Here is a 12,021-nt window from a genome sequence, read left to right as displayed (position 1 = left end):
CCCTAACGTACACTTTTTGTAAAGAAAATTCAAATGCCTCTGCACTCAATTGGATAGGCCTACAACCAATCAGAGCAACAGATAGACCTACAACCAATCAGAGCAACAGATAGACCTACAACCAATCAGAGCAACAGATAGACCTACAACCAATCAGAGCAACAGATAGACCTACAACCAATCAGAGCAACAGATAGACCTACAACCAATCAGAGCAACAGATAGACCTACAACCAATCAGAGCAACAGATAGACCTACAACTAATCAGAGCAACGCAGTATGTGACATATATGCCCCATCTTCTTAGCGACCATCTAACTAAACTAAACTAAAAGAAATCTGCAGATTCTGTTTGGGTCTGTTGAGAAGTCTCTCGGTCGGGACGGTTCACTTTAAAAATATTTCTAATATGTTGTACTTTTTTAAACATATTTCTGAATGAATTCCAGGATACATCTTTTGTTTACTCACTGTCATGTGACCCAGCTATGTAGTAACACATAATACACAGCCTATGAAGTAAACAATGCCTCTTTATTATCATATAACAGTTGCTATGAACGGGTTTTGGGTCAAGTGCCAACAACTAACAGTTGAAATAATAATAAAAAATATATAGTCCGACCAATAATCACTTATATAGTTACAATTTGGCATATCTTAACAAAATCATAAGCCTTAGGTCCTTAGCTAATGTTAGCAATTAATTGCGGTTAAACAAAGAAACGATTATGACGATTAAACGCGATTACGTAAAAAAAAGAATTGACAATTAGACAGCTACTGTATGTAATGGTTGTTACAGGCCTTTGCTTTCTCTCCCTCCCTCTGTTACACGGCTCACCGCTCTCCTCCCTTCCTGCAGGAGTGCAGTCAAACACCCAACGTCCCACCGTCCCAGGATGCTCCTGGCAGGGCGTCCCGGTGCCGGTCAGACCTCCCATCTGGCTCCTGCGGTTCTGCAGACTCTGGAGCGCTTCCCCGTCCACAGTCTGGACTCGGCCGTGCTGTTTGGAGTCAGCAGCACCTCGCCGGAGGAAGCCTGCGCCCAGGTGACCGTCACACTGACGTTAGGCTCTTATCTCTGCAGCACTGAGCAGTAAGGTCTGGCTACACCACAGATGCAAAAAAACGCCCTGGGTTGTTTTGCATTTCTTTAAACCAATCACAATCATCTTGGGTGGTGCTGAGCTCCGGACGCAGCGACGGAGGCTCTGCTGAACAGTCTCAGGAAGGAACTTGTTTTGGTGGAACATTTGCACCCCGCATAAGAAAACGCCACATATAATATTACATGAAGTTAACTGTTGACACAATACAGTAACGTGAGCTATTTAAATGAGCTGATACATAATTAAACCTGATTATCTCTTACCAGTGTGTCTCCGTGTGGACTTCGTCCACAACAATCCCACCAATCAGTCCCAAAACCTCCCAATTAGAGAGGAAATGCCCTAAACACATTCTTTATAAATCTTTACAATCATTCCCTGTAAGAACCGAACAGACCTGCCTTGTTGCACCATCCAAATGTTCTTCAACACTTAATATTTTCAGCGTGTAGCTCGCTAGCTCGATGTTTGTCGTTGTTTCCCGAAAAGAACAGAGTTTGAGAACGGCAAACACACAGAGAGAGAGAGAGAGAGAGGAAGGGGAGGGACATCCGCTTAAGCCCTGAATGTCAGGTTTTATCCTGGAAATATACTTCTGTTGATCCAAACTACACCGATGTAGACTTATGGTGACTTAAATCTTGAATTAATTCCCAACTATTTGAGTCTTGGGGAGTTTCGTTAGTCCAGATAAAATGCTAAAACTCAGACGGTGAGGAGAAGATTTCAGTGTGGACAAAACATGGAATGAAACTCTGCAGGATGTAGATGAGAAATGGTGTTTCACCAGGTGGAACGGTTAACAATGCACTGTGCGTGACTTCCTGTCTTACTTTTGTTGATTTAATATCCGGCGGGGGATCTCGTGGTTAAAGTGAAGCTGCATAATCCAAGTAGAGTCAAATGGTGAAGAGCTGCACTCATTTCACATGTCAAATAAGGTTCCCTAGACTCGATGAGATGGCAGCGACAGCTGGAAGCTCAGCTGTCCTTTAGGGACATCTAGTGGTGATGACAGGAAACTGCACACGTTATTTAGACAACTTCATAAATCTTTTTATTTGCAAGAAAGAACAGCAATTGCTTACAGACATTTGGCAACAAACATTTAGTTGTTTTTTTTTGCTCCCCCCACCCCCCACATACTGCCTATGCAAATAATAGTTATACAGGAAAACATATATACATACACATCCAAGTAGGCGATAAAGTAAATAAATACACATAAAATAAAAATGTATATTAAAATAAAGTAACAATATAAAAAAATATATATATAAAAAAATAAAAATACATATTTAGAGGTACGAATAAAGGATGTCTGTGGATGCACAAGTATACAGTATAGGTTAATTTGCCATCAACAAAGATTTAGGATATGAATTAGGAATCAGAAACCCATGTAAGCCCCCCCCCCCCCATGACATACAAAAATCAGAACATGAGATCATAATTGTCAAGCAGCACTTCTTAAAACAGTGAAAGACACTAAAATAATAACACAAATCAAGCGTAATTTCAAAATAAAGCCATAAAAAGGTAGCAAAAAGAGGAAATATGCAGTGTTGTTTAATGACTTGCCTGTAAAGAATAAAAGGTGAATAAAATGTTGTCTGCCCCCTCCCCATCAGGTGTTCTGCGAGGCCAAGCGGACGTCTCCCAGCATCCTCTACATGCCTCACATCCAGCAGTGGTGGGACACTGCCCCGTCCTCGTTGAGGGCGTCCTTCCTCAGCCTGCTGGGCAGCATCCCCTCCCTCTCCCCCATCCTCCTCCTCGCCACCTGCAGCGTCCCCCGACAACAGCTGGACCCAGAGGTGAGCAGCTGGACCGAACCCCCCCGAAAAAACGCAGGTCTTTCCATTCATTTTGAATGGGGGGAGGGTAGCAGAGGTGCAAAGTAACAAATTACAATTACTCACGTTACTGTAATTGAGTAGTTATTTGTGTCCTTTTACTTTTTAAAGTAGTTCTTAAAATGTGTACTGTTATTTTTACTTTCGTTTGAAGTATTGTACTTTGCTGCGTTTTAAATCACATCCGTTGCTGAGTTTACAAAGTAACTGAAAAGGGTCTCTAACGTTGTTTTTTTGGGTCACTTTTTCAGATTTCTTTTAGCTTTTTCCAACATTTGTCACTATTTTCAACATTCTTTTGCCATAGTTCTGATATAGAAAGTTTTTGAGAACAACATGGCTGGTTAAACCTTTTGTATCGAGCTGACGTCTACCTCCCTTTCCATCCTCAGATTCAGCTTCTGTTCCGGGAGGAGTACGGGGAGGTTTACACCGTCAGTGTTCCCATGCGGCTGGAGAGGACCGACTTCTTCCGGGACCTCATCCTGAACCAGGCGGCCGAGCCGCCGCCCTCCACCAAAAGAGCACGTATGTGACTCCATCTTGTCGTTCTTTTTCATCGAACCAAATTTCGGCTGTTTGGTCCGAGGGAGGTTTTACACCTGTAGTTTTGATCCAGATCAAACTGTAAAGTCTGAGAGTCTGGACCAAAACGAGGCAGGTGTGAAATCCCCCCTCAGAGGATTAAACCACAACATAAAGTGTAAAGGTAAAGCATGAAATAAATGCTGATATATATATTTTTGGGGGGCCTGGTCCACCTCTCAGTGACTCAGGCCATGGAGATCCTTCCCCTGGCTCCGCTGCCTCCCCCCCGCCAGCTGCCGGAGCAGGACCGCCTCCATCGGGAGGAGCAGGAGGAGGACGTGCTGCGGGAGCTCCGCCTCTTCCTGCGCAACGTCACCGAGCGTCTGAGTCTGGACCGCCGCTTCAAGGCCTTCACCAAACCGGTCGACATAGAGGAGGTGAGTGGGTTTTTATGGACTAAACCTGGAGGAAACTGTTCTCCAATGAAAGGATTCGTAGTCGACCAACGCTCGCACGATAACAAATTTAGCTGGACGATACATTGTCCCAGAAATTATTATTACCAGAGATGTGGTCAGAAGTTTCTTAGAAATAGAAATATGTAGCAGGTGCAGATTAACGACAGGAGGAGGAATCTGATGCCACATATTTTAATTAAAAACACTCCGTTTGTTAGTTCTGCCCTAAGAGTTCACTCTGCCATTCACTGGTCAATGTCGCCGCCTAGTGGCGAGGAGTGCAACTGACTTAAACAAGCTATTCCGTCTTTCTTGCTGTAACTACTAGAGCAGTGGTTCCCAACCTCAGGGGGCGGCAGAGATCACGGGGGGGGCAAGTCTTTATCTGTCAAAAAAATATTTGCACATGTTAAACAAATTATGATAATACACTAGAATATATAATTTATACAGAAGTCTGTATAAAAACTATGTATTTTTGTTTAGCAGCTAGCATCCTCGTTGTCCTGCCGCCACAGCATCACTATTTTATGAATGAAACATGGGGGAGAAACGTAAAAGTGCTGATAACTCCTCTGTATCAAAAAAAGAAAGTAAGGCTCTATCTCGAGAGAGTTACCTCAACTTCGGTTTCGGGGGGTTCGGCTTTTTCTTAGACATAAATGGGGGCGCACACACACACACACACACACACACACACACACACACAGACATAGCGACACACACACACAGACATAGCTACAGACACACACAGACATAGCGACACACACACACAGACATAGCTACAGACACACAGACATAGCTACACACACACAGACACACACACACACACACACACACAGAGACATAGCTACACACACACACAGACATAGCTACAGACACACACACACACACACACACACACACACACACACACACACACACACACACACACAGACATAGCGACACACACACACAGACATAGCTACAGACACACAGACATACACACACACAGACACACAGACATAGCTACAGACACACACAGACATAGCCACACACACACACACACACACACAGCTCCAGACACACACAGACATAGCTACAGACACACACAGACATAGCCACACACACACACGATCCGTACTCTAGTAACTACATGCATCTACATAACAAAATGACTAATTGACTAAAGAAATCTTAGTCGACCAAGACCGAAACGACCGATTAGTCGACTATTCGAGCAGACGTAATAAACTTAATGAGAAAGCAGAGAAGTGAAAGTAAACTTCAACATATATACATGGATGAGAAGTCCTTAACCTTGTGTGGTCATCCCACCGACCATGTCCTCTCGGGTCAAAAACACTGTTTTGACGCATTTTTCGATGACTTTGACACTTTTTCTGACATTTTTGTGTGTGTATGTTTGTGTGTGTGTGTGTATGTTTGTGTGTGTGTCTCTGTGTGTGTGTGTGTATGTTTGTGCGTGTGCATGTGTGTGTGTGTGTGTGTATGTTTGTGCGTGTAGCGTGTGTGTGTATGTCTGTGCGTGTGCATGTGTGTGTGTATGTCTGTGTGTGTTTGTGTGTGTGTATGTTTGTGTGTGTGCGTGTGTGTGTATGTATGTCTGTGTGTGTGTGTGTGTGTATGTTTGTTTGTGTGTGTGTGTGTGTGTGTGTGTGTGTGTGTTTGTGTGTTTGTGCGTTGGATAAAAAAAAAACAGACTCTTAGCATTTTTATTTGGCTGCTGTTTTGCAACAAAAAGTTCAGTGTTCATTCAACGAGGGTGAGAGTGAGGGTGAGAGTGAGGGTGAGGGTGAGAGTGAGGGTGAGAGTGAGGGTGAGAGTGAGAGTGAGAGTGAGGGTGAGAGTGAGGGTGAGGGTGAGAGTGAGGGTGAGAGTGAGGGTGAGGGTGAGGGTGAGGGTGAGAGTGAGGGTGAGGGTGAGGTGAGGGTGAGAGTGAGGGTGAGAGTGAGAGTGAGGGTGAGGGTGAGGGTGAGGGTGAGGTGAGGGTGAGAGTGAGGGTGAGAGTGAGGGTGAGAGTGATCCGTGTTATTTTTGGGTAATATGGTTAAAAAGAAACCCGTTTCTGATACAGAGGACACCAGGAGGGTTCATAAAGAATCTACAGTTCGATGACAACTGAGCAAAACTGGCGACGTTGTTTTGTCTTCTGCTTCCGAGATCAAGAACTGACTTTTGATTTCATCTTTTTAAGTGGAAGGAAAACGCCTCAAAGTGTGTCGGAGAAACAACTGTGAAGTACTATACAACTAATGGCCTCTCGGGGACATTCATGCTTACTAAGTCTAAGTCTTCCTCCCTTCCTTCCCTTCTTCCTTTTCTCCGTCCAGGTCCCGGACTACATGTTGGTGATCAGGAAGCCCATGGACTTCTCCACGCTGCTGACCAACATCGACGAGCAGAAGTACGTCACCGTCGGCGAGTTCGTGTCGGACGCCGACCTCATCTGGCAGAACGCCCTCGAGTACAACCCGGACAGCGACCCCATGGGTGAGACCAGCTGTAGAGGTCCAGATCTGAACCTCTGGGACATTGTGACAGGACTTATTAACTTTAAAATGTTATAGACTAAACGATTAATCAAAAAAATTACATTTTGATGGATGAAACTACAATGAAAAATGTTAACGCCGTGTTTGACACACCTTACTGTAATAGGTTTGAAGAATTATGTTTTAATAGTTATATATTTTACTATTTACGTGTAACTGTGTGTGTGCGTGTGTGCACGTGCGTGTGTGCATGCGTGCATGTGTCTGTGTGTGTGTCTGTGTGCGCGTTTGTGTGTCTGCGTGTGTGTACTTGTGTGTCTGTGTGTGTGCATGCGTGCGTGCGTGTGTCTGGTGTGTGTGTGTCTGGTGTGTGTCTGCGTGTGTGTGTACTTGTGTGTCTGTGTGTGTGCGTGTGTGTGTGTCTGTGTGTGTATGTGTGTGTGTACTTGTGTGTGTGTCTGCGTGCGTGCGTGTGTCTGCGCGTGTGTGTGTGTGTCAGACCGTCACATCCGTCACCGTGCGTGCGCCCTGAAGGACACGGTGCGCGCCATCATCCGAGACGAGCTGGACGAAGACTTTGAGAGAGTCTGCGAGGAGGTCAAGGAGTCGCGCATCAAGAGAGGTGAAACGTCCTGAAACTGTCTCCTCGTGTCTGTCATGTGAGTGTGTGTGTGTGTGTGTGTGTCAGATGAAGAAGTGATCATCATCACGGACACTGTTAAATCAAATCAGTCTCAAACATCTAACCCAACTGTGGCAAAGAGGTCCCATATTCTTAAAGGTCCCATATTATGCTCATTTCAGGTCTGTCTGAAACGCTCTTCAGTTTTAGCGCCTGTCTCTTTAAGTTTCTGAATACGGGCTGTTGCGTATTTCTCTGTATATTGAGCGTTTTTTGATACTTTTACAGTATTTATAAAGCACCTTGACATACTTTATGACAAAGAAAAGACATTCAGATCTCACTTTTTACAATATGGGACCATTTCAATACAAAATGTAAATGCAGCAGCCCCGAAGGACAAAACACAACGACGTTTCACAAAGCACATTTAAGGAAGCACAACATTTTAGAAAACACAACAACTCAGAAAACATTTTTAAAAAACACAACAAATTAGAAAAAACAACATTTCAGAAAGCGACAACATTTCGTTGCGTTTTGTCCGTTAGGGCCACCGTAGAGACTCCCGCCATCGAACCTCTGAGTTTTGTTCTTGTTGTTTTTCAGCGTCTCTCTGCGGGCCGGAGGGCGGCTCGGAGGAGGCCGACGGCGTCTGCAGCTCGACCAGAAACAGCCCTCGACGTAAGTCCCCCCCCCCCCCAAGGATCAGATGTTATTAGTTCTCTCCAATAATCTCTTTTGTTGCCGACGTCTACAGGTGAGAAAGCACAACAACAACAACACCGGGGCAACTGACCTCCTTGTAGACTCGGTGCCAGTACAGTTAACTACTTTTAATTAGAGATGGTCCGATACCGATTCTGATACCTGAACCTGCGTATCGGCCGATACCGAGAGTACCGATCCGATACCAGTGTGTCATATATTTTATACTACTATCCCTGTATGGATGATATGATGTATAACAGCTGTATACTACTATCCCTGTATGGATGATATGATGTATAACAGCTGTATACTACTATCCCTGTATGGATGATATGATGTATAACAGCTGTATACTACTATCTCTGTATGGATGATATGATGTATAACAGCTGTATACTACTATCCCTGTATAGATGATATGATGTATAACAGCTGTATACTACTATCCCTGTATGGATGATATGATGTATAACAGCTGTATACTACTATCCCTGTATGGATGTGATATTATTTGTGATATCTGTGATGTGATATCTTTGTTGTCGGTCTGGCTCAGGTTAAACTCTTTGTGAAACATGAACGCCCCAGAACTTTCTGTTATTCTGCAGTTTGACAGTCAGTTATAACGGAAAAATAACATAAATAAACTACTTTAACGTAGATTTTCTTTAGGGCTTTATTACGTGGTATCGGATCGGTGCATTAACTCCAGTACTTCCCGATACCAATACCAGCGTTTTAGGCAGTATTGGAGGAGATACTGATACCGGTATCTCCTCCGATACTGGTATCAGTATCTCCTCTGATACCGGTATCAGAGGAGATACTGATACCGGTATCTCCTCCGATACTGATACCAGTATCTCCTCTGATACCGGTATCAGTATCTCCTCTGATACCGGTATCTCCTCCGATACTGATATCAGTATCTCCTCTGATACCGATATCTCCTCCGATACTGGTATCAGTATCTCCTCTGATACCGGTATCTCCTCCGATACTGATACCGGTATCTCCTCCGATACTGGTATCAGTATCTCCTCTGATACTGATACCAGTATAGGTATCGGAACATCTCTACTTTTAATATTATAAACTTAATAAATACATCAGTTGATATAATTTCTGGCGTCTCAAGAGTCTCAAAACAAACAGCTTCAAGTCAGGCCCCATTCAAAGGATTTAGATGTATTAACATTTATAACTTAAAACCTGGTCACTTCGTCAAATGTCTCATTTTGGGACCAATTTTGGATAAAAAAAAAACCCAGACTCTTAGCATTTTTATTTTGACTGTGTGTGTGTGTGTGTGTGTGTGTGTGTCTGTGCGTGCGTGTGTTGGATAAAAAAAAACAGACTCTTAGCATTTTTATTTGGCTGCTGTTTTGCAACAAAAAGTTCAGTGTTCATTCAACGAGAGTGAGGGTGAAGGTGAGAGAGTGAGAGGGTGAGGGTGAGAGTGAGGGTGAAGGTGAGAGTGAGGGTGAGAGTGAGAGGGTGAGAGTGAGGGTGAGAGGGTGAGAGTGAGAGAGTGAGGGTGAGAGTGAGAGAGTGAGAGAGTGAGGGTGAGAGTGAGGGTGAGAGAGTGAGGGTGTGAGGGTGAGAGAGTGAGGGTGAGAGAGTGAGGGTGAGAGAGTGAGAGAGTGAGGGTGAGAGGGTGAGAGTGAGGGTGAGAGTGAGAGAGTGAGAGGGTGAGGGTGAGAGGATGAGAGTGAGGGTGAGAGTGAGGGTGGGTGAGAGTGAGAGGGTGAGGGTGAAGGTGAGAGGGTGAGAGTGAGAGAATGAGAGAGTGAGGGTGAGAGTGAGGGTGAGAGAGTGAGGGTGTGAGAGAGTGAGAGGGTGAGGGTGAGAGTGAGAGGGTGAGAGAGTGAGAGAGTGAGGGTGAGAGTGAGGGTGAGAGAGTGAGAGGGTGAGGGTGAGAGTGAGGGTGAAGGTGAGAGTGAGGGTGAGAGAGTGAGAGTGAGAGGGTGAGAGAGTGAGAGTGAGGGTGAGAGTGAGGGTGTGAGAGTGAGAGAGTGAGGGTGAGAGTGAGAGGGTGAGAGTGAGAGGGTGAGGGTGAGAGAGTGAGGGTGTGAGAGTGAGAGAGTGAGGGTGAGAGAGTGAGGGTGAGAGAGTGAGGGTGAGAGTGAGAGAGTGAGGGTGAGAGAGTGAGGGTGAGAGAGTGAGAGAGTGAGGGTGAGAGTGAGAGAGTGAGGGTGTGAGAGAGAGAGGGTGAGGGTGAGAGTGAGGGTGAAGGTGAGAGTGAGAGAGTGAGGGTGAGAGTGAGAGAGTGAGGGTGAGAGGGTGAGGGTGAGAGAGTGAGAGTGTGAGAGTGAGAGAGTGAGAGAGTGAGAGAGAGAGAGGGTGAGGGTGAGAGTGAGGGTGAGTGAGAGTGAGGGTGAGAGTGAGGGTGAGAGAGTGAGAGGGTGAGAGAGTGAGAGTGAGAGGGTGTGAGAGTGAGAGGGTGAGAGAGTGAGAGTGAGGGTGAGGGTGAGAGAGCGGAGGAAGACGCAGTTTCAGCAGTAACGAGGGCGAGAGTGCAGATGAAAGAGCCAAAAGTCAAGAGAAGAAGATGAGGGGAATCAAGTGGCGAGAAGACGGAGGTTTGATTGCACTCAGCGTCCTCCGGCCTTCACTCATCGCTCTTTCTAACGACCCCCTCCTCTCTCGCCCCCTCGCTCACCCCCCTCTCGCTTCTCTTTGCAGCTCGGAAGAAGAAACGCCCCAAACAGCCAAGAAAATCAAAGTGGAGCACCGGCGTCATCAAGACAACCAAGAAAAAGAAGCGGCCGGCCCCCGCCTCGCCTCCCTCTCCGCCCACGTCCAGCGGGGGCCACTCCGAGTCGGGCGCGGGGGAAACGAGAGCGCAGAACGGCAGCTTTGCTCACCCGAGCTCATCTGCCGCGTCAGAGAGCAGCGACGACGGGGAGCACCCGAACGCCGCCGCGAACGGGTTCCACCGCGACTTGAACGGCGTCTCAGATATCGAGAACGGAGTCCTCGTCAACGGGTGCCGCCGAACTCCCCCGAACCAGAACGCCATGGCAAACGGGGTTTGTTTTGGAGAAACAGGTCGGTATGTTTACAGGACGCCAGGACGGCGTTGGCAGTGCGAGTGACTCTGCGGATGGGAAGTAAAAGTGTGCAAAACTGCTTTGGCTGCTTCTGCTGCTTCTGCGTCAGGTGCAGCACGGTGGCCCAGTGGGGCACTGGGGCCTCACAGCAAGGAGGTTCTGGGTTTGAATCCAGGTCGTTCCGGGCCTTTCTGTGTGGAATTTGTATGTTATCCCCGTGTTTGCGTGGGTTTGCTCCGGTTTCCCCCACCATCAAAAACACCATGTACTAGCTTCTCCAAGTCAGTGCCCTCGAGCAAGGCACTGGCTCAGATCTGGAGTTGGTCCCCCGGGGCGCTGTAAATGGCTTTCCACTGCTCCCCTTGAGCGTTACATTTCGCTACATGTACGTGTATGTGACAGTAAAGTACCTTTCTGCTGCTACGAGCTGCTTCAGCTGCTGCCCAACGAGCTGCAGCAGGCCAACGCTTCAGACCCTGAGGCTCTGCAGACGTCCGGGCGTCGAGCCAAGCTGACGTAACGCAGCGCTGAGAACGCAACCCTTACTGTGTGTCGCCTGGCAGATCCAGCCAGTAAACAACAGACGTTTTCTCCTCATTTAAAAAACACCAGTTAAGAACATTCACTCACAGCTGAAAGGTTGACCCACAGATTCTCAAACCTTTTGAGACGAGCCCCCTGTCTCGCACCCGGCGCAGCGCAAAGCCCGACGCAAGTGTCTTCGCTAGTTTAAGACCGACGCAGTTGTCGGTTTCCTGTCCAGCGCCCACGTCGTTTAAATAGCAAATGCACCTGCGCCCGTGGCTGGTCTTACAGGGAGGTGTGTTCAGGTGCATTCTGGGCGTGCTGGTCTTACAGGGAGGTGTGTTCAGGTGCATTCTGGGCGTGCTGGTCTTACAGGGAGGTGTGTTCAGGTGCATTCTGGGCGTGCTGGTCTTACAGGGAGGTGTGTTCAGGTGCATTCTGGGCGTGCTGGTCTTACAGGGAGGTGTGTTCAGGTGCATTCTGGGCGTGCTGGTCTTACAGGGAGGTGTGTTCAGGTGCATTCTGGGCGTGCTGGTCTTACAGGGAGGTGTGTTCAGGTGCATTCTGGGCGTATTGCTATCTTGAGGCAGTGGGAAGTGATGGCACCATTGACCAACAAAAACCTGGTCTAAAGTCAGTAACGCAGCATTTCATTGTTAT

General features: G+C 46.8%; 1 protein-coding gene across 1 annotated transcript in view; it reads left to right on the top strand.

Moving 5' to 3' along the window:
- Positions 1 to 11,798, top strand: part of LOC144514235 (ATPase family AAA domain-containing protein 2-like) — a 35,213-nt gene extending 23,415 nt beyond the window's left edge. Inside the window, exons 18-25 of the mRNA XM_078245431.1 lie at positions 867 to 1,053; positions 2,745 to 2,930; positions 3,362 to 3,497; positions 3,738 to 3,934; positions 6,289 to 6,448; positions 6,950 to 7,072; positions 7,682 to 7,756; positions 10,469 to 11,798. Coding sequence (XP_078101557.1) covers positions 867 to 1,053; positions 2,745 to 2,930; positions 3,362 to 3,497; positions 3,738 to 3,934; positions 6,289 to 6,448; positions 6,950 to 7,072; positions 7,682 to 7,756; positions 10,469 to 10,881 — 1,477 coding nt within the window. The 3' untranslated portion in view covers positions 10,882 to 11,798. The remainder of the gene's footprint in view (positions 1 to 866; positions 1,054 to 2,744; positions 2,931 to 3,361; positions 3,498 to 3,737; positions 3,935 to 6,288; positions 6,449 to 6,949; positions 7,073 to 7,681; positions 7,757 to 10,468) is intronic.
- Positions 11,799 to 12,021: the final 223 nt, after the last annotated feature.

Source organism: Sander vitreus, unplaced genomic scaffold (genome assembly GCF_031162955.1).
Source record: "Sander vitreus isolate 19-12246 unplaced genomic scaffold, sanVit1 ctg506_0, whole genome shotgun sequence".
Classification (NCBI taxonomy): Eukaryota; Metazoa; Chordata; class Actinopteri; order Perciformes; family Percidae; genus Sander; species Sander vitreus.
This window is presented reverse-complemented; position numbering and strand designations above follow the sequence as displayed.